At 35.8% G+C, this 23,773-nt stretch overlaps 2 protein-coding genes across 3 annotated transcripts in view; one reads left to right on the top strand and one right to left on the bottom strand.

The window, feature by feature from the left end:
- Positions 1-23,773, top strand: part of LOC134543067 (heterogeneous nuclear ribonucleoprotein Q) — a 778,099-nt gene that overhangs the window by 3,041 nt on the left and 751,285 nt on the right. The window lies entirely within an intron of this gene.
- On the bottom strand, positions 1,714-23,249 carry LOC134542799 (myrosinase 1-like). Its single transcript, XM_063387333.1, has 11 exons — positions 23,094-23,249; positions 20,823-20,956; positions 18,522-18,656; positions 15,096-15,218; positions 12,563-12,743; positions 10,753-10,847; positions 9,521-9,668; positions 8,716-8,876; positions 5,429-5,563; positions 4,037-4,143; positions 1,714-1,919 (listed from the first exon to the last, which is right to left on the bottom strand). The coding sequence occupies exons 1-11, from the start codon at positions 23,224-23,226 to the stop codon at positions 1,793-1,795; spliced, it is 1,479 nt and encodes a 492-aa protein (XP_063243403.1). The 5' UTR covers positions 23,227-23,249; the 3' UTR covers positions 1,714-1,792.

Genomic DNA, 23,773 nt, shown 5'->3' with positions numbered 1-23,773 from the left:
TTTTTTAGTAAGAAATATAAATTAACCAAAATTATTCAGAAAATATTTCAATCTAACATCATAATCTATCTATCTATAATCATAAATTTAATAAAAAAAATCATATTTAGTTAAGAAAAATTAATAAAGGCATAACACTTAAAATAAACAATCTCTAAAAATATTTTACGTGTATTTACTAATACTCAATCACACACTCTTAATACCACAGCTAACCTAAACAATTAAGTAAATACCTGAATATTTGTTTCCTTAAACACTAAACCCCACTATGTCTATACTCTGCTTGGTTTGCGCTTTTCAGACATATACATACTGCAAGTCAGCTTTACACCAGGCTTGTAGAAACATTCGAAGGCTTTATTTGGTACAAATGACGTATTCCATAGATTCATTATAAGTAACTTTATCACTGATAGTCAACAGTACCTTGATTTTTCATTACCTAATGTGGTACAGACATCTGACTAGACAGATGTTACAATAAAAAAAAATTTAGTATATTTTAGCACAAAAATTCATTTTCCTGTTCAGGAATGTGTACTTGTCTGAACGGTCTGTCATATAAGCCCTGGTTGAACTTCCTCGCGAGATTTAAAAACAAATATAAATATATTCCAATATTATCTAAAACAGCGAGTTAGCTTGTTATCGAGATAAGGTCTTAAGGTACATTTTAATTAGAAGAAAGCTGAACTTAATGCATTGTTTAAAAATTGTCAGCTAATATATACCAGATTATGTATATATTTTTTATTAAAAAAATTTTAGTTATTATTTAGAATTTTTTCTTCAAGAACTCATTTTTGCAACAAAAAAAAGTTCAAAATTCTATCTAGAACACCCAAAAAGTCAAAATATATACACAATATTAATTCATAAATTAAAAAAAAAAACAAATATTTCCTCACTGTTCTTACTTTTTTTGGTGACTTATTAATAAAAGTACTTTAACATTTTTGCTGAAGCAACTAGAATCTGCGTACGTTGCTAAAGCTTGTTTTATTATCTGTCGACTTTTGGGCTATGTGCATGGTGTATTTGAACTTTTTGGAAAAATGTTGCTATGCCAATTTTAATGGAAGACTGTATAGTAAAAAACACAATTACTTAAGAACATTACCATCTGTAAAAAAAAAGTATGTAGATTTAAGACTTAAAGTTTATTCAAGTACCATATCGTTAGTGATACCAGTATTATGTTAAATTACTAGTTTTAATCAACTTAAACTCTTTGTCGCACGGTGATAGACGTAATTTTACAACAAATAATTTAAAATTTAAAATTGCTATGTTATTTATAATATTTTCAAATTAACATTACCTGGAAAGATTTGTAATTAGCGTCAATCAGATGCTATTTTTAGATCTTTAACACTAACACACTACCGCATATTACAGCTTCTCCAACACTATTCGCTTTGGAAATAAAATGGAAGTAATTCAACCATTTTAATTTGCAAAAATCATAAAACAAAAACTAGTCTTGTAATATCTGATATATTTTATAGAAAATTTAACGTGATTCATTGAACTTTACCATCTTGAATGAAACTTTTATTTATACCATCTAAATATAATAAAGCGATACTAATGATAAGAAAATTAACTTTTTTACCGCGTATTTTTTACTGAAAATGTAAAATTACTCAACATAATATTAGTAGTAAAGAAGTTAAAAATATCTAATGAGAAATAACTTTGATTCAACAATATTTGAAAAAAATTTAATAAACTAATTTTTACAAAAACACGTCACTTGTAGTTTATAGTTTGTGGAAGTAAGTTCTTTTTAATCCAAATATTTTGCAGGCACTGTTCTATTCTTTATGATATCAGCGAAGTATTTGGTGGACTCCTTTGCTACTCTTGTTCTGTTCGGGCTGTTGAAGTCCACGTGATGAAGGCCAAACCGCACACTGGAACAGCATAAATTAGGTCAATCTTCAATTTACGAGATAAATACTTATTTCGTATTTAATGAAGTTTTTTGGAAGTACGCCATTGCAGTTTTAAAAAACTTTATTTGGTACAAATTACGTATACCAGCAGAGAGAATATTATGGAACAATATCACATTACAAAATAACACAGTGGGCTGACCAAAACGTGACATTTGCAACAAGAACAGTGAATACAGTTTACCAACAACCTTGGACAACACAGTGACAATCAGAAAAAAACCCAACAATGATACTAAACGGTGGAAAACACAACTACGACAGCACAGACTAACACAGTAGACCACAGTAGACTTCTTAGGACATTTGACTGATTTGGACTTGTTTTCTGTTACGTTTATGTATTGGTTTTTTTCTTAGTCCATTCTTCTGGGTTTTCTCTATGACATAATCTGTAAGTTTTTCACGTGTGACGTCATGTCGGAACGACTAAACGAGGTAACTGCTCAGTAGGTACTTTTCTGCGGCAATCGGACCGAGACCGGGGACCTCAGTTACTTCAGAGCGACTGACAGTTGGGTACCTCAGGTCGACTGACAGTTGGGTACCTCAGGGCGACTGACAGTTGGGTACCTCAGGGCGACTGACAGGTACCTCAGGGCAACTGACAGGTACCTCAGGGCAACTGACAGGTACCTCAGGGCGACTGACAGTTGGGTACCTCAGGGCGACTGACAGGTACCTCAGGGCAACTGACAGGTACCTCAGGGCGACTGACAGTTGGGTACCTCAGGGCGACTGACAGTTAATCAGGTGATTGTTCAGTCCCGTCAGTTGCATGCAACATTTTGCGATGGTCGCATAGAATAAGCAAGACACGCAATCCATCCTTGAGCTGAGGGATCTGGAGACAGGGCGTCCACATTCTGAAAGGTCAGGGAAAGTCAGACAAGTTGAATTGGTCAGGGAAATCACTTTAACCCTGGAAAAGTAATGACAATTCCTCAGTAACAGTAATTTGAGAGGAAGTGTCATGTTTCTGTCTGCCATCACTCAGATTTTGAACACATTTGTTTTCCAGATGGCGTTTTAGTGCATATTCATACAATCTGTAAAACGGCTAATGCAAGGTTATGCTTGAACCCTGATACTACAGGGATGGTGGAGGTTGGATTGTCTTTATTTCTTTAAAAAAAATTCAAAATAGGTAAATATTTAAAAAAAATTGTCAAGGAAAATTGAAATTTTGGTCATGGAAAGTAATGGAAAAGTCAGGGAAAGTTACTAGTTATTGAACCATATGCTGATTCACGAAGAAATTAAATTTTTTTAGCAATCTTCGCTCATTTTTCCGGATAACTGACACAACTGAAAGAAAAACTTAGCTGTGGCTGCAATTTTAAATATTTAATATTGCTTGCAATAAAGCATCCGCGCTAATTTTTGTTTTGTTTAGCGTAGCATCGGACTTAGCTTTGTCTGCTTGTTGAAGTCAACACTTCGTCGCCTGAGAATTGGAGTGTTCTATGTCCATTGAAGTCGGAACTGAGATATAAGCATTTGAAATTTCAAATAACTTTGAATATCATGACATAGAACAAAATAATATTGGTCTTAAATTAAGAACAAACATTTTTATGTGCGTAGACGTGTGTGGATATAGTACAAATGAATACTAATGTTAATTTCGTGTCCATAGCATAAAAAACCTAAAAAGTGGACATAGAACACTCCAATACTCAGGCGGCGACTTGTGAACTGGTGTGATCATCATGCTAGTTGTAGTCGCCCGTATGAAGTAATAAGTTTTTTCATCGCGGCGCTTACAGACTAAAGCCTGTTAGTAAATGCGGGGTTTCAACAAGGTAAATAATGCCTGGGATATGTTTTATTTATTTATTGAAAAAAAAAACAGAAATGCGATAAGTACTTCAATATTAGAATCCAACGTAGCGGGGTCATTAATTGTTCAGTTCAGTCCTCCAATCAGGATTCAGGTAAATTTATAGATAAACTGATAACGTATAGGGGTCCAGACCAGTGTAAACCAGAAATGGCGTATGTCCAGAACAATGTGATGATGTGATATTTCAGTCTAATGGGGACTGCCGGAAACGTGTGGGACGGGTACTCACGTGTAGCCAGTGGCCCATTCAAACGTGTCCACTATGCTCCACGCCGAGTGGCCGAGAACTGTGATGTTGTCCAGGTGTATCGCGTCCAGTATCCCGGCCATGTAGTTCTGAAACCGCAGCGCATTTCGTCAACAGCGAGGTCTTGTTAGTGGAATAACATTTCTTTTGATTTGGTTCTGTTTAACTTGTCCAAACTCTCAAGACACGCTGTGAACTGCACGCAAATTCGTGGCTTACCCGCAACTCAGGCTCACCCTTGACACGGTAGTCATCTAACCTTTAACACTGCACAGTGATTAATATGTTCTTGGTTCAGCAAAAGCATTTTTTTTTTTTTTTTTTTTTAGTTTATAAGGAATAACTCTAGAAGTTTGAGTATTTTTCTACTGCTTTTTATGTACACAAAGCAAAACTTAATCAAAATCATTTACATCTGTAATGGCAGACAAAACTTTGATATCATATGTTTCATTAAAAATAACATGGATTTTATAAACCACTATTAAATATTAATTCAAACATAATTTTTATATCTAATGCAATAAATGTGTCCCCATTAGTACCGACATGTAACTATTTTTTTTTTAATAATGGAAATAAACTTCACTCAACTATCAGAAAAAATAAATAACAATATAAATAAGGCAAATTTTACGAAGTGATATGTCTTATAATGTTTAGTCAATATCATGATTTTAATTATTGTGATTTTCAAGAGGAACAAAGGTTATATTAGAGGCTTTATTGATATCAAGCGACCCACCCCTGGTTCGCATAGTCGCGATCTACTAATGTGGCGTTATTTAGCATATTATATGTCGTGAAGGTCAACTTTGATTTAAATTAAATGCCAACATATTTAATTATAAAAGTATAAATACTATACCAGCCAAAATATCTTCGCAAATAACTCATTATTTTTTAACCAATTTTAAAAGATAAAAATTGTTATTCTGAGTCATCCTTAGAAGATAAAATATGCTATCGCGGACTTTTATGTGGTTTTTTTTAGAACTACAATTCTTTCTACGTTAATTTGATGTATCAGTCATGTATAAGTCAGCGCAAGCCAAGTAAGATCACTAAAAGCGTCTTTTTAAGAGTTGATTACAAAAAAAGAGATTTCTAGACATCTTAAAACTTAATATGAATTTATTATACACACAAATCTTCTGGAATGAATTATCTAAATGATATTTAAAATAGCATCCAAATCCATTTGTGTGGTTTGGATGAAGTAAGCGAACTAACAAGACATACATGTATAAAGAATTTGTTCAGCTATGTTAGGATTAAGAATACGTTATACTAAAAAAATATACAGGTTTTAACTTTCAAATGGATTCAGAAATTCTTTTATACAAATTTGAGTTATTGTCAAACACAACTTACCGCGAAATATCGAACTCTCATGTCGTCATTCAGCGTTCCGTGGTCGCTCCAGCCATTCTCCGTGATGAGGATATCGACACCGTCGTAATTTTTCCACACCCAGTTCAGAACCTTCCTCATGTCCTTGGGTGAGTACTAGAAAAAAATGCAACAATATTTAACTGTTCCCTCCAGACATGATCAGCTAACATTAATCATCGACTCAGAGTAGGAAAGTCTGAATGAAGCAGGACTTGTTACCGTCCATTCTAAGAAACAGGCTAGAAGAAAATAAAACAGCGTGTATTCACTTCTGTCTTCATATGAAATTATGTTTCTATGACCATATGCGTGACCTTGTGCGGTGAAAAAATAATAGATTTTATTGTGGTCGCAATTTTTATTTGCAATATATTTGTAAAATATTTTTAGGAAAAAAATGGTAACAAAATGTTTGGAAACATTAATGTGCACTTTAAAAAACTAAAAATTAAAAAAAGTATGCAATATTAAATTTTAATTTGTAGAACTTCAGTCTATACCGTAAAAAGAAATTTGCTTTATCTACATTTTATTTACTATTTGCTTCTTCGTGTGGGTTCGAGAGTGGTAGAAATTAACTTTCCCATGAACACAAGAAGAGGGTTTTATACTGTACTGCAAATGCATTCATTCCCATGGCAATGATATATCCAGAAATATCTCATCTCTACCTTCTATTGCGCCGCCTAATCGCGTCTCTGGCGGTAAGTCTTGAGGCGGGAGCCATGCGCCCCACTCTTAGTCTATCAGCCTCACTGGCGACTAACTTCGAAGAAGACACGGAGAAGCATGTTACCTCGATCGTTTTGGATATTGTGCAGAAAAATAACTAAGCTAAGACCATCCTGAACTTACGGTAAAAAATTATTATGTTACGTTAATTTGTCTTTTTTTTTATAGCCCATCGGTGGTTGGAAAAAAAACACTCGCATGAGTAAATCATTGCTTAAAATTATTTTAAAAGCTCTTTATTGAACGTCATAGGCTTACATATTAATAGTTAGTTCTTTGACGTTAGTTTTTATTTCATAGTTATAAAAAACATACGTTTTGACAAGCTTTAGCGTTTGTATTAAATCGAAATTAAATAACTTCAAGTCATATAAGAAAACATGAAATAGATACCACTCAAAATTGTGTGCCATCACTAGTATTGTAGTGTTTACATTGTACCTGTGTGTACTGTGTACTGTGTACTGTGTACTGTACTGTACTGTACTTTCAATGCTACAAATACGTTTAATATTATTATGTATGTGACACAATCTCTCTCTCTGTGCTTACACTGACCACATGTTTATGTATTTAATATGACGTATGTGTATTCGTGTATGTTTATATGAGTCTGCATGCAATTAGTGTGACAAAGTTAGGCGACAACACTGAAGCAATTACAATGACATGTACACTCTAGATCACTTACGTATTTATACTGATTGCTATAGCAATATTTTCTGTTGAGATTAGTAATGTGAAAAGAGAGACAAAATATAAAGTAGGGTTCAGAATTAACTAATAGTTAATAATAAAATTAATTTTAGTTGGAACAAACACACAAAATATTTTACGTACTATATAGAAATCGGATTTACAAAATTATTTGCTGTTTAGACAATGAATTCTGCACAAAAACACTCCATTTAATAAAATTGTTTCTTTCAAAAATATTCTTGAAAAAAAAACTGTTCTATTATAATTCTGTTTCCTTTTAATATTGGAGCATCCAGACTGTAGGGACCTTAACTTGATAATTTTCTGGATGATACGTTGGACACAATTCATACAAATGTCTCTTATAATATTTTACGGCCTCTCTCCGAATCTCAATATCTCAGTTTATTTGAGAAAAAAAATAAATATGTATTGATTTAAACGTAATTGTCCGCCTGATTGGTTCAGTAGGTTCACACAAGGTCTTAAACATCAGAGCTCTGATCCACGAGTCACTCGATCGACTATTACCGCTTATTTGAGGTAAAACTATTTCCTAACAGAATTGTTATTATGGTAATTGATAGAAAAGTCTTTACTTTTGAGATTCTGCTCGATTCACTATACCAAATAGATACGTTTTTATTATACCCCCTTGGCGTCACTTGAAAGAATGTAGGTAAAATGGCGTTGTTGAATCAGTGATTTAATGCGTTTTTTTCCAATTGCACGTTCCTTCAGGGATATAACTGTCAGATAAGTCAACAAAATTATTAACATTTTAAACATCAATACAAAGAGGTTTCCTACACCTGACCCAAAAAATACACTTTTGTTTCGGTCAGTATCACTTAGATATCTTGCTAAAACTATGGTTAGTCGTAGAAGAACGTTTTTAGTAATGAAACGTTAAAATATTTTTAACTGTCAAAAACTGAGTTTTGATTGGTCCTTTGATGTGCTACTAAATCTTACAAGTCACAGCAAATCAAATGAAAACGTAAAAATTGCAGTAAAAGTTCCTAAAAGAATTGTTTTCGAAATAAAAATAGTTGAAAAGTTTATGCATTTTATATAAATTTGTTTAATAAGTTCATGGCATAGCCAGTAAGCCCTTAAAGGGTTCAGCTGAATTCACATCAACATAGAGTTGTTGACCTAAAGACCTGTCTATTGTATATTTAATAACAGAACACTGTCGTGTAAATATATCTACATAAATAAAACGGTCAATGATATATATATAAATAGTTTAAAACCCATCTGTAGCATTGGTTTGGTTCAGCAGAATAGGTAAAAAATTCGGAAGGAAATAAAATCAATGTTGTATTTACAAAGTTAAATAATTAATGTGAATGAACTCTGGAACTCTCATGAACATAAATAAATAATAAATACAGAATCTTTAACAAGACAGTGGAGCGAAACGTCGCCGTTCGTGGCAAGCCTATTCAATGTTCATAAGAATAAAATTGTTTGCTTTCATTAAATAGTTTTCAAGCTTTTAAGATCTAAAAGCAAAAAGCAAACTTTTTTCTTTAAAATTTGAATTTTAGTGGATCGTCCTTAAGAATTATCACGCTATGCGTTATTGCCACTGTGGCTACATCTTGCACAAATTATTTTTGGCTGGATAGTTGTCTTTTTTTTTCCGAACGCTTTTCTTAGAGTGCACATTGCAGGTCTCTCGATGATGCATTAGGTAAATTTATCAAAATCGAACATGCAAACGACTGATCTAGAAGAAATACGCGTAGAAACTGGCAAACAAACACTCCTGTCCAAACCGCATGAAGCGACACTGGCCCGAGATGACGTCAGCCATCGACACTCACCGCGAAGTCTGGATTTGGTCCCACAATCCAGCTCGGGTCGTTGCCCACCACAGGGTTGCCCATGTCGTTCTCCAGGCTGATCACGGAGCTGTTGGTGGTTGAATTGGGTGCGCTCACTAGGTTGGAGCTGTAGTAGTTCATGCCGTAGAAATCGTGTGTTCCTGTGGGAATAAAATCTCCGTCATTCAAACTGTGGGGTTGAACGACTGTCCAAATCATTTATTTATTTATTTCAAAATTACTCTCATACAAAGGTGGACTGTGGAACTTTGGAATGAAGTATATTTATATAAATAAAAAAGAAAAGTTTTTTTTTTTTGTAGTTTGTACCTAGACTAATAATCTGACTACACGCACCAGTAGCAGATCCAAGGGTTACTGAGAGGATAATATGTTTACGAAAGAAAACAATGGAGGTGTATATTACTTTTAAAAACTTCTTTATCAAACACTACTGTGCACTGCATAACCACTATCATTACAAATAGCTTTGAGGGTGTAATTATAAGAATTTTGTTCACAGAAGATATGATGAACCTGTTTGTGAGGGTACTATGTATTATATTTACGTTTCAGAATGTTAATTTCAATAGAGAATATAACCAAAAAACGATTTTTTTTTCGGTAGTAAATTGTCTCGTAACGGATAAACTTCCATCTTTATTCGTCCGTTTGATTTCCACTTGTGATCGCAGATAATGTCAAAATTAATTCATTTTTAAATGCTTATTTAATGAATGCTTGGTTACAATTTGCTGACGAATTGATGCGTATATACAAAAAAGAAATCAGGTACAAATCAAACCTCTGATGTAGTTGACCCAGTATTCACTGAACTTCGGAAGTCTTGACCTGCGAAGTCCTTCCGCCATGCTTTTGTTGTAAACACGCTCCTTCACGATGTCTGGGTAGTCACCTTTCTTGCTGTAGACTGGGTGGGCCATCCAGTTCAGCTGAAAGAGAAAAGATAAACATGGATATAAATAAATCATATATATAGTTACGCTAATCACTTTGTCAACCACTAAAATGTATGATTTAAAAGCACATAAATGATTTTTATTTTTAGTTAGCAATTTTTTATGTATCCTTTTTTCATCCCGCGAAAATTTTGTTGCATGGTGCGTGCACGTCTAAAAAATTTACCTTCGTCATAATATTTTTGCAGTGCACTTACATAAGTATAACTTCAAAAATTTCGTGTGTATTAAACAAAAGTGTTTTCGCATTCATCATCTTAGCAGATCCAAGGGTTACTGAGAGGATAATATGTTTACGAAAGAAAACAATGGAGGTCATCATCTTTCAACGGGCGCTTTAGTCGTCTTACATCCTCCTAGTATTATATATATAAAAATGCTCGTAAAATTATTTTAAAGTTAATCTTAAGAATAACTTTTGCAGTTAAAAACTGCGTCACGTTCAATGCAACAAGAATGTTAACAGAGATTTTAAGAAGTATAAATAGCTACAAACCAATCACCATTCTCTCAGCCTTTATGAAGTGTGCTTAAGTTTCAGGTACCTTTAATTAGTTTTGCAGCTTAATGTTTTATCATCATAAACTTGAATAAAAAACTATTATAATAAAACACGCAGTCAACCAAACCAACAACAAAAAAGCAAAATTATACTTCGTGTGTAAAAGTTACATCCATATATGTCGTTTGACTCCTCTCTCCATTGTATTCCTTGATTTAGTTTGACAACAGTGCGTTGTTTACATATCGGGGATAGTAATAATAATATTCCCATGAATCGTGTTAATTTACGTGTTTGGTTTCAGGAAAATGCTTTGAAAATGACTGTGCCTACAATATTATTGTTCGGTAATATTTGCAGTCATTAATTTATATTTTTTCCCCTAGTATTGGGGTTGGTGACATTGGCAATTGGGTTTCGTCACCAAATCGATGTGACGCCTTAGCAGATAACTGATAAAGAAGGCTCAAATAATATAAGCTACAGTAAGAATAAAGCTACGAATTGTTTTCAGTTTCCAAAGAATCCACCAAAAAAAGAATAATTCAAACCTACCGTGAACTGCTGGTAAAGTTCCGCTGCTTCGATGTCAGCTGGTGATTGCGTTTTTGGGTCAGCCATTGTTGTGCCCAAGGCCATGCCAATCTTACCTGAAAGAAAAAAGACCACGTGAGTGAGTCTTTCAGTGCTCGCCAGTGATGAGTAACATCCAACCTCGGTAACGAGTAAAATCATGTGTTCTCATGTTGCAAATACACTTGTAATTCGAAACTTGGAGGCAAAAGTAAACTTAGAATTCTTTAAAATAATTCCGATCGTAATAAATATCTAGGAAAATTGTGTTTTCAACTACATTTCTGGACACGAATCACACGTAGTTTCCGCACCCGCCGCTAGAATTCGCTGTCGCAATAGCTACATCGACTATCCAATCATTCAATTTGCATAGAGAAATTTATACTATATAATTAAACGGCTCTAATAAAAGCGAAAATAACTTTTTAAATATACTAAACCTTGGCTTTGGACCTGATTTTGACAAGTAATTTTTATTAAAATACTGCCCAACTGGTTAAAACTCATTAAGCGGTTAGCCAAATAAATTTTCCTTTTGGCTTTGTGAACTTTGTTCGCGCCATCCGCCGCAGATGGCAGCATAGTTGTTACACATTTCCGTGTGACTTCTGTTCCATTCACGAAAGTATTCATACGAAATGCCGTGTACCGAGAGCTAAGATGATTTAATGCAGTTTTTTTTTGGACATACGCCATTGCAGCTTTGCACTTTTTATCATGAAAAAAATTCCTAAAATAATAAAAATACATAAAAATTATGAAGATAAAAAATTCACAGAAAACAAGACTAAATCAGCTGATGCGGACAAACAGAACCAACGATGGAACTGAAAAAGTAAGAACCAACTATGAAACTAAAAAAGTATTATGGACAACACATCGACGAAAACACGGACAATATGTCCCATGACAAACAGTGCAAAACTGCAATGGCGTAGATCCAAAAAAACTGCATTAAATAAAAATTCCCCATTGCATGAATCATTTAAATAACGAGAGTTAAGATGTTACCCATATGAAACACACACAATTACGCTCACGTAAGGGGGAAATTATGCATGCAAAATGCTAACCATCCCCGTGTCAGGCATGAAACGTAAGATGGAACACACGCTGTTAGTAGTTCCATTAGCCTATTTCTAATTGTTGCTCAGATATAGCGCCACAGACGCCTCAAAGGCCACAAGGATGCATGAGAGGATCCAGTGCGAATCGTCCTTTTACGGAAGCATGCATTGGCGATTCAGTACTGTTCCCCTGCTATTATTCGTAAAGTCAACAAAAGAGGCTGTTGTACTTCAAGGGCTCCGCCTACCCTGGCACGCATACGGTGTGCAGAGTTTATGATTTTAAAGCTGCTCGAGATATCAGAGTGGTGTCGGTTTACGAAAAACATTTAAGAATACGCTGGAAGCGAATAGGTATTTCTGTTTCAGTATATCGTTTTTAATTGCTAAAACGCATGGTTTTAGTATACGTTTTAGGCATGAAACACCCGGTACAGATTCTTGAAAGCACTCGAGGGACTCGCATTACACATTTATCTAAATATCTCGACGATGTAATATCATAGCTGCCGTATGCGGGACGAGAAAACGGCGCGCATTTTCACAGCCTTGCGCTTGGAGGAGATACCGCGCCAGAAGCACTTTTCACCCTGCCTCACAAATTCAAATACACCCCTGGCTAGGCGGGAATCCTTTTGGTCAAAGGGTTCTTTAAGGGAGTGGTGTTCGCGAACCGCGTCAGCCCGACGCATCAAGAAACGGGCGCGGGTTGCCGTCGTCACCTTTCTGCGTGCTCCGGAACTCGTCGTCGTACAGGTGGTAGGCCCTGGCGTGCGCCTTGAGCAGGTTGTGGATGACCAGGTACTCGCCGACCCCGCACACCAAGAGCCCCGGCGCGAAGCACTGGCTGCGGTACCCGTACAGGATCGTGTACGGCTCGTTGAACGTTATCCACCACTTCACCTGGCGGAGAACAGCGGACGTGAGTATTCGGTGGCGTCGCACGGCTGAGGGTGGATGGACATGGGTATTTGGTGGTATGGAACACCTCCCAGTTAAATGGGGAGTAGAAAATTTTGAAAAAAAAAAAAAAATGTGTGCGTGGAGTCCACGACGTTGGAAGAGAATCTTCTTGATTATTAGGTATAGAGAAATAAATTATTAATATTTTTGACGTGACAACGTCTAATAAATCGATGAACACCGGCTGCACGCACGAAAAAGGATGAGTCATTGTCCCGTTACGCTCATTGTACGCTTGCGCCGCATCTATCTCTCTTCCACTCGATTGGAACAACCATCGATTTGACTTTTTCGAGGCACATTATGAACTTGAAACACTCCCATTCGTTTCCTACTTTTCCTATAGTCGTCCTATCCTTAACAGAATAACACAAATTGGAATAAGTTAAATAATAGCAAACATGTATAAACGTTATAGTTGAAATAATCTCTTCGTTAAAGTAATAAACATATTTGAATTAATGAGTGCAAATAAATGTAAATTTATCAATTAAATTGTAGATTTCATTTCACTCCTTTGTATTCATACAAAATAGTGATAGTTCAATAAAAATGATTCAATTTTATTCATAAAAGTATGCAAACATTTCATCAATGTTTTGTTATGACGTTGTAACGTTATACTATCGCCCGTAATCCGACTTTACAGACAACCAATTTTATTTTGTATTGTAATAGGGATAATAATTTAGGATAGTAAGTATGCGGGTATGATCTCAAATGAAAAAAAAATTGCCTTTTTTTTCGCGCCACGTACACTCGTATCAGCCCACTGGCCATTTTTTTGCGCCACTTTTGACGGTTTATTCCTACGTTTTTTTCGATAATACCTCTTATCTTCTTCTGCGTTTTTAAAATAATTTTTAAGCCTCCCGCTCAATAAAATGAAATAACACAAAAAAACACTCCAGTCTAACATAAATTACACTTATAAAGTCTATCTCACAAGTCTAAGAGTCCTTTGGACATTTCAAATCACAGTGTTTCACATACCGAAATTAAATTACTATTATAAAGCTTGACTCTTAGTCTATGCTTCTTTTTTTTAATTTTCAATTACACTATTCACAAAAAATTAATAATAATTATAAAGTTTATTGCACAAATCATTAATTCTTTTCCGCATCAAGAGTTATCGCAAGTTTTGCGAATATCGGGACAGAATGCACCGCGTTGTTAGTCCACCCGCCTCACAGCGGCGTCGTGAGGGAGGGGGCGATCAAGGCGCTGGCCCTGTATCTCTATTCATTGGCGGCTAACTTCTTCCGAGAAGGCATCGAGAAGCTTGTATTACGATATGACAAATGCCTCGATATTTTTTACGATTATGTAGAAAAATAAGTAAGACCATGCTGTACATTTGGTGATAAAATTATAGTTTTATGCAATTTGTCTTTTTTATAAGCTATCGTAGATTGAAAAAAAAGCCCTCTTATTTTAGTGAAGCCTTCACTGCAATGTGTGGAAACCAAGTAGAAATGAAAAATGTGATTTTGATACGAATACGATAAAATACTACGTATAAACAGAGTTTCAGATTTTTTAAATTATTACTTTTTGAGAATTAATTTAATTTGGGCTACTGGTTCTTATAAATGTGTTGATTTTTTTATCGACAACGCGCCAGAAATTTGTTTCTTTATAATTTGTGAGTTTTACTGACTTTGACATATTTTGGTAACGAATTCAGGCTGTACCAATTTACAGTTATGCCTTTCTCGGGACTTGAACCCAGAATCCTTCCACACTAAAGGGCGGCAGGCGCCCAACTGAGCTACAGAGTTAGGCGTTCTATGACATATCCTCATATCATTTTTTGATACCCGAATTTATGGTGTTCTCAACAAAAAAGTTCGACTGAGAGTAGTTAGCTATCTGTTACACGTTGTTTGAGCAGCATTTTTATTTTTGCTTTTAAAGGCATATGTAAAACATGAAGTTAGCGTGAATATCTCAGTTTTCATTGTATTGTATTACATTTCGTGTCTACGGTGGCGAAGATTGCTTCGTTTAGCTGACAAATAGGAATTAGACCTTGTCTCCCGCAGGTACAAGAATAAAAATAATTTTATTCCTTTAAAATTAAGGGTATAGGTTCTGTTTTAGAGTTTACTTTTTTTTATTAATGTAGAGTGTGTTTCGTAAATTTGCGATATATTTTCTTTGATTTAAACTTGACATTTAAATAATTATTTCCTTTTAAAAGTTAAATGCTCCATCCTGGAATAACCACGTTTGCACTGAATTTAGTATTTATACATAAAAATTGTTTTTTTTTTAAATATTACTTACCCTGTCACCAAAATGTGTGAACAAAAGCCTCGCATAGTCCTCGAAGTAGTCCACTATTATCGAGTTCATCATTCCTCCTAGGTCTTGAAGATACTGGGGAAGATCCCAGTGGAAAATGGTCACCTAAAGATAGAATACAATTTTAATTAAAACAATCTTTGCAAGGAAGATATCAGTTCATTTTGTAGAGTAAAATTATTGCAAAAACCTTAAGATTTCGTATATGAAATTAAAAATATATTCATTATTTTAAATATTAGAAATTATTTAGGATCCGTGGCTTTGTAACTGAGGCTAAATACTATTTAGCATAATTTATATCTAAAAGCATGAGTTTTTGGATTCACATCTCAGCCAAACCTTTTACATATCTAGGCGTGTATATTTTAATGAATGCATCTAAGAGAGAAAATCGTGATTTTTAAATGTATTTCTGTAGTATTATTTATTTTATGTAAGATTTGACCAAACTAATAAACTTGGGTACGGTTCCAATTCAACTGAAGTACCTGTACTTGTCGCGTACTTAGAGTTGAAGAAACGCCGCAATTTGAAACAAAAACTTTTGTATAGATTTTAATTTATAAAACTTATCTTTTTATATTTTATTTTAATACATTAGTTGGATAAAAACTAATATTCAAACATGTTTATAAGGAAGTATTATCAAATACATGCACATACACACCGATCGCAACTAAGAATCACAGGTAGAATTTAAATATAAATACGACACTAATAAAGTGATCAAAATTACTTATTTCAGTTAAAAATCGGTTTTCCAATAAAATGTTTTGTTATAAACTGTTCAGCTGGCTGATATCGTTTGAAGAGGCCTAACCACTAAACCCGTCTAGAATCGTTAAGAACGCAAGTGAAGCGCTTGAATTCGGGCACGGTCCTATTTAAGGCCCGTGTACAACAGTCCCAACTTGTGGGTGGTCCGTGTTTTTAGCCTAGTGTTAATGACTTTACATTGTCGCACGGATAACATTCCTGTCTACAATTGGGATGTTCGATGTTCGAATCAACCTATTTGTAAAGTAGTCACCAAAGGCGCAGTAAATATAGAGCGCAAAAATAAATGTTTTCGATTGTTATTCTTTCACGTGTTGTAAATGAGTACGCAACTAGGTTTCGTATCCGTCAGTACGTCATCCATCCCCGACGGTCACGTGATCTACAGACAATCATATTGTCCGGAAAATTCTATCCGTCCGTCAAAAGCTTGGCAAGCTGTAACAGTTGACGGACGGATGTATGTATTAGGTATATCTATTGTTTTGGCAGCGGCAGTAAACTGTTACCAGAACAGACCTGTGGTGTTTGTGCAGATCGTTCAGATGTTTTGTACTAAAACATCGAGGTTCTTAACTCATTTCCCAACAATTTAATCACGACTCTGAAATTTTTTCCGAGGAAATGCTATTACAATACGTGCTTAAACACGACGTAAGTACCAAACAAAATCTGTAACGAATCTCCGAGAGAAAAACATGGATTGTTGGCAGCCCTTATTTGGGCAAATATTCTGACGGACGGATGAAGTCAAGTTGTAAATCGCTTGGCTAGCTGCGTGTCGTTTACAGACGAAAGAGAGACGGACGGACGGACGGACGGACGGACGGACGGACGGACGGACGGAGACAGACGGAGGCGACGGGCTACTGTAATGCCACCTTAGGCCAGTCGAGACGATGTGGGTTTGTCGTCAAAAACTCCGGCTGACTGGGTTCGAGGTCTGACGAGTGACTTGGATTGACCGAGCGAGACTCGAAAAGCTCCGTCGAATCACGTTGACTGCAAGCTAATAAAAAAAAGGCCCGAAAAGCTAAATCCGTTCGTCCGTCAAAAGATTCCCGAGGTGTGACTATTGACTGGCAGGTGGATTAAATTATAACCTCCAAAACGTTAGCAAGGTATTGCTAACAAATGTTACTATCTTAAAAGGTTCTTAAGTTTATTTTTTTAATTTGTTTAGCTGCTTCCATATGTTTTTTAATTTACGTCTGAACACATTTTAATTTTGATTTTTGATACAAAAACTAACCGAGATATATATATAAATAAATTGATTAGGTACGGTAAAACTCCTAAAATATAAATAAATATCAGTGTAAAAAAATTGTTTAATGATATTTTCCCAAACATTTCACCATTCTATTCTTTTGGTAGCATCAAAATGAAAAAGTATTTGAGGGACAGGTAGATTATTGCGAGTGGTCTGGCTTTTAGCGGGTACAATTCGAAAGTAACTCGTCGCTGAATGAAAAATAAGGTGAGAATCTCCTTTCGTCTTAAGTGCTAGTTCCCGCATGACTACGAGACTATCTGCGCCCGATTTAACTGAAATGAAGTCTTCACGGATGTGTGCTGCATGAAAGAATAACACTGGGGTTTGAAAAAAAAATGTAAATTGATGAATTAAATGTGTTTGCTTCATAGCTTTCTAACGGGCTGGTGATAAAAGTTGGTTGTAGTACTGATGTCACGAGGCCAAAAACGCTTTATATTTTTAAGGTATTAGGAAAATTGATGTTGTAAGAGTTATGTTAATGTTTGTACTTGCTTTACACTTAAATACGCCACTGCTTGTTTTTTCTGGTTATCATAGAAAAAACATATACTAGAGGTCAAGACAATGTCAACTGATATTGCTATCAGTTTTTTAAGTGCTCATTTTGTTGTTTATTCGTGTATTTTTTTTCTTTTGTAATATCTTGGCTTAAGGTATACGACATTTTATGGGAGTAATTTTGTTAATGCGACGGGAGTCAAGGAACGGAAATGTGTAACAATCACCGTGCTGTCATCTGTGGTGGATGGTGCGAACTAAAATTTTACAAAGCCAAATAAAAACTTCATGGTAGTAAATGTTCAATGAATTTTAACATGATGGGCAGTATTTTACTAAAATTCATTGTCAAAATCAGCTCCAAAGCCGAAGGTTAGTATGTTTACAAATTGTTTTCGCTTTTATTAGAGCCGTTTCATTTTATAGTTTAAAATTGCTGTCTGCAAACTGAATGATTCAATAGTAAACAGCTGTTGCGGCAGCAAATTCTAGAGGTGGGTGCGAAATCTACAGGCGATTCGCGTAAATACATGTAGCTGAAAACACAATTTGCGAATATTTATCTTGCTCGGCATTATTTTTCATAATTCTACTTTAAACTATGTGTCATAGTTTCATATTATAAGCGTATTTTCAACACGAGAACACATGAATTTGCTTGTTACCGAGGTTAGATGTTACACATCTCTGGTGAGTGCTGGAAAAAAAGGTCACATTTTTTTTTATGACAACCAGCGTAAACCAGCTATAACGTACGTTCAAGATGCCATGTTCTATCCAAATTGTTGTATCAGGTTTCAGTAATTTTAAGTAATGGTTAAATTTTATATTGTCTGACACTTGATACGTACAACAGGGAAGATGCCATTTGCCAGCAGTTCGTTGATGAGATTATTGTAGTAGTCGATGCCCGCCTGGTTGATGACGGACAAGTCTCCTTTGGGTAGAATCCTGGGCCATGCAATGGAGAACCGGTAGTAATTGAACTGCAAAAGTACATGTAACAATATATGATTTAACATTCCCCTTTGATTTCTGAAACTAATTTAATGTTTAAAGTACTTAATTTTACAAAGAAATCAAATGCATATTTAGGTCAAATATTCATAGAAATCTTTCATATGTTTTACCAATAACAGCTTACCCTTAAGTTAGTTTTAAGGCTCAGTTTCATGAAAAATTCAATTGATGTTGAAAAACTGTAAAACATGCTTCTATGCATTGTTATCCATATTTACAAAATAATAGCGTCATGAGCATATATATAAAAGTACTTATACGCCCCAGAATTATATTGACATTTCATTTATTTTTGTTAAATAAATATTTTTGTTAAAATATATACACATATAAAAACTTACAAACCAATGCACAAAACACCACAAAAATTGCAAACATATACAGATGCACACAGGTGATTTCATAAACCATTCTTCCTTCTAAAAATTGATTAAAAATATTAACAGATAGCATAAGTTAAAATGGTTCTTTGCTTGGACTTACATGTATCATACATATCAAACTATCCTGCCTTTATAGGTATTTTAGTTTGATTTTTTAGGTAATTAATGATTATAACACGAGTTCAAAGAATTAAAAGCATTAAATTTAAAATGCATGTGTAACAACAGTGGATATACAGGAATAAAAAAAGTTCGAGTTTTGTTATACGTATATAATTTGAAGCACATAAACAGATTATCGAAGTTTTTTTATAAAAAATGTGAAAAGTTTGTTTAATGTCTCAGTGACGAATACACTTGTTACAGGGTGGCACACTAGGCGGACATCAGGGTTAAAGCGTCATCTATAGTCTGTCTCACGCTCAGATGACAGTTAAGAGTAAATTGCGAACGCTGTTCCCAGGTCGATTATACCCGGCTTGTTAACGTTAAAAATAAGTTTCAGTAATTTTTTTCAGCTACACTACTTCTGGATATTTCTAGGACCGTAAAATGGTATCACCTAATAATATTATTGAAGTTATACTCATTCTCACAGAAAAAAGAGATAAAATGCTTATCGCCAAATATTGTTTCAAGGCGAAATATTTTTTTTAGAATTTAATCACTATTGATAACAAGTCATTATATGAAAGTATATGCTATATACTGAAAAAAGCCAATATCTAAATGTTTTAAACAAATTCGTTAGCATAAAACTATTGAAACCCAGATTAAATATTTTAATTATGTAGGATAAAATCAGAAATTAAAAAAAAATAATTAATATTATCAGTTGAAACTCTTGATAAAATACAACAGAAAAAAAGGTATTTTAACAATTCTCATTAAAAAAAAATTTTTCTTTACAAAACACAAATTTTCAGATACATTAAAAAATTTTATTGCATTAAAAAGGTGTGTCTGAAACTGTTGCGCTCTATGGCGTGCATCTGGCAACAGAGCACACCGAAACAAGGACCGAACTGATGTTAGAAATCACGCAAAGGGAGAGAGAGAGAGAGAGAGAGAGAGAGAGAGTAAATACCCATGTACACGCGCACTGCAATCTAAGGACCAGAGGCGCTACGTCTGTGAAGCTCGGACCAGAGATTAGGGAGCACAAGGTCCGATTATAGCCGATAAAGGGGAGGGGGGTGTTAATCCGAAATGAGAGGGGAATTTCAGTGTACTATTCGTAGCAATATGACAGCTGTTTGTATAAAAATGTATCAGCTGTACCCGAAATGGGAAGAAAAAAATTGTCAACTCATTTCTTTTGTATTATGAAGATTTTTTGCCTTATGTATATTAAAAAGTTTACAAGTAATAATTTGATATTATTTTCTTCCGAACAGCTTTACCACAGTCGTTAATAAAAGCAGGCTGGACAGCTAATACAAATATAACTAAACGTCCGCCGTATTGGTATGTGATGTGTGAACATCAGAAGAAAATTGGAAAAGGGAGGGAAGGAAGGCTTCACGTCTTACCAGTGGCGGATCCAGGATTTTGGTTTGGGAGGGGCTTGACCCAACTGAGGCTAGGCTTTATATCAAGGCAAACACTAAAACAATAGTGGACCCAGATGCTTTTGGAGGGGGCTTGAGCCCCTTAGCCCCCCCCCCCCCCTCCCCTCTGGATCCGCTACTGCGTCTCACGGCTAATGCTCCACATGTGCCCCTTCCCTAATCTCTGGCTGCGACTCACCCCGATGTTCTTGATGAGCTGCACGTCCTCCTTGTACTTGTGGTAGGAGTCGGCGGCGACGTCTGCGTTGTCGCGGTCCGCGATGCAGTCGGGCCTGGTGTGGATCAGCCGGTCCCAGATGTTCTCCCCTTTGCCTGCGACAGCGACCAGCAGCACTGTCTTTACAAGAGGTCGCTGTCGCTGGCGTGATAGTCTTGTGTGCACGATCTGACTAATGGATAGGGACCGGAAAAATTCGCGTATTCGACGACCTCTAGGATAGCCTCCCATTATCCCCTGCACTTCTCAAGTAAACACGCGTGTTCATTGGGTTACTAAATTGAGAAGTCGTCTCCACTGGGTAGCTTGTGATTCGACGCTTCTTTGGTCGACAGTCTCTCATTGGCCCAGAGAGCTCCAGTTAAACCGCGAACCAATAGCACAACTAGCAGAATTGTACACTTTTTTTGAATTTCAGCCTATCACGAAATTAATCCGCGAATTTTTCCGGTCTCTACTAATGGAAGTTCGCAACATTTTACATCTGTATTAAAAAAAACTAGCTAATACCAGGCATGCGTTATAATGCCTCAATCATTTTTTTTGTTTGTAATTTGTCTGAAGTATGTACACACATACAAAACTTATCTATATCTCTCTGATTCTCTAAATATATATCCTTCTATATCTTTTTCCTCTATATGCCTATATATTTATTTATATGTCACTCTATAGCAATGAACGTATTAAAAATCTACGTTTTTGCCTATCTATCTTTTAACAGTCAGGAATGACATTGATGTATAAAAAGAAGCACGTATTCCAATTTCGGAGCAATCGGTGAAGAACTTTCGGATATTTAAGATTTTGAACGAACGAATATTTAAATGTTTATTTATATAGATTTCCCATGAATCCGTAGTATCTCTCAAATATTTGTTTAGGAAAATGTCCAAGCAATTTTGTGTGGTTAATATCCCCCTACAACTGTACATTTGAAAACTTTCATTACACATCTAGGGAAACGACCAACGTTTCCTTACAGTGTAGGCATACATTGTGTGTGAAATAAATTCTAACGAAAATCACTGCAAAACAGAAGACTAGTACTGTGATGACCACTATTTTTATTTTGTTTGCTTCTTACGTTTATCAAAAATTCAAGCGTGGTTCACCTTGACAATTGTCAACTACAACGGGTCATGACAAAAATAATAATATTCTTATCTTAAGATAAACTTTATATCACAAATCAAAAAGTTAGAAAACAAACATAATATGAAAAAATTGTAATGTTGAACAGCGATGGCACAAAATTTATTTGTTGGTTTTTAAACTGCATGAGAGTGAATTTACGTCCAGGCAATTAAAAACAAGTTAGATGATTTTTGCTGTCGTTACAAATTTTCTATTAATACAATAAGTAATTTTTTTCCAACTGGAAATTATTTAACTAAGTGCAATACGTCAAAAATATTTTGGGCCATAACAAAACGCGATTAAAAATAATTTCATGGACATACGCTTTTGCGGCTTTACACTGTGTCATAGAAAAACTTCAGGGATGGACAAAAAATCGATGAATACACAATAACACGGCCTTTTCTCCGTTTGTTTATGTATTCGTATATGTGTTTCACTCTTTAGGTTTTCCTATGTCATAAACAAAGAAATCTATGAATAAAATCAAACAGATATTTGTTCGTAGATGGATAAACCAATTTTTACTTACTGTAACAAAAAAAAATTGTAGGCCTAACAAAATTTGTTGAGTAACAAAATTGATGTGTCACACCAAAAAAATTATACAGTTGTGTTTAAAAAAAATCATTTCGCCATGTACAGATTATTCCGACCTTACGGTCGGCATTCTCACGTTTCCCCTCCCACATATGCGCCCTAATAGGGTAGGGTGGAAGAGTAGCGTTCCAGTTCACTTTTTAAACATTTCAGAGGTTTAAGAAAAACATAACTGTTAGGGATCACTCCCTTTTGTTGATCGGGAGGGTAATTAGGGCTTCGGCAATGACCAGCGGCTGGGGCCACCAACCCAGCATAGTCACCGCCTCAACCCCTCTACCTCACTCAGCTGACCAGACAGTTGGCTGTGTCCTGAGCCCTAAGACATTATCAGAATCCCACTTCACGCCATATACAAACAAATATTTTGGTTAAGGCAAACAAGCCAGTGTTAAGTCAGCAGTGGCGCCTGCCCGTGAAACTGTTCGAAATGAGCCATGCCCTGCTGAAAGAGCCACTCGGAAGAACGTGGTGTGGAATGTGCCACTCTACCGCTCAGGTTCCAGGCGCCCTCGACCTGGTAGGACGCGCTGACTGTGCCGAACAGGAAGCCGTCGGGGAAGGTGAGGTTCCTCGCCGCAGTCGCCGTGGCGGCCAATAGGAGCGTCGCTAGCAAGGTCTGCATGGCGGAGGAGTTGCTGGCCTCGTGGTCCCTACCGACCCGGGTGGAGCTCTTTATAGCGTCGGCGGACACCTTTCACCTTGAACTGTTGTTTGTTACCTTCGCACTCGTCGCCCGCGATAGGAACAATACCAGCCACGCTCCGCTCGCCTCGAGTGCCCACTCCACGCGCCTGTGACCGCTCGCCACACGCCAAGGTGCAACATCTCAGCTCTCTGCGCACGGCATTCGGTGGGAGTAGTTTCCGTGAACGGAATATAATGCGAATGGAACGGACATCTTGTAACAACAACCCACGGTGCCGTCATCAGTGACGAAAGGCGCGAACCAAGTTCACAAAGCGAAAGGGAAAATTCATAGTATTAACTGCTTAGTGAATTTTTAGCAAGATGGTAAGTATTTTTATATTAAAATTCTTTTACAAATACCAGGTTAAAAGCCGGTGTTTAATCTTTTTTTTTTAAGTATTCATCTCTTTTGTCGGATCCGTTTCAATATACGGTTTAAAACTTCGGTGTGCAAGTGGAAAGATTCGACAGTCGACGTAGCT

The sequence above is a fragment of the Bacillus rossius genome (assembly GCF_032445375.1).
Source record: "Bacillus rossius redtenbacheri isolate Brsri chromosome 9 unlocalized genomic scaffold, Brsri_v3 Brsri_v3_scf9_2, whole genome shotgun sequence".
NCBI classification, from domain to species: domain Eukaryota; kingdom Metazoa; phylum Arthropoda; class Insecta; order Phasmatodea; family Bacillidae; genus Bacillus; species Bacillus rossius.
Note: the sequence above shows the minus strand (reverse complement) of the source record. Positions and strands in the feature narration are given on the sequence as shown.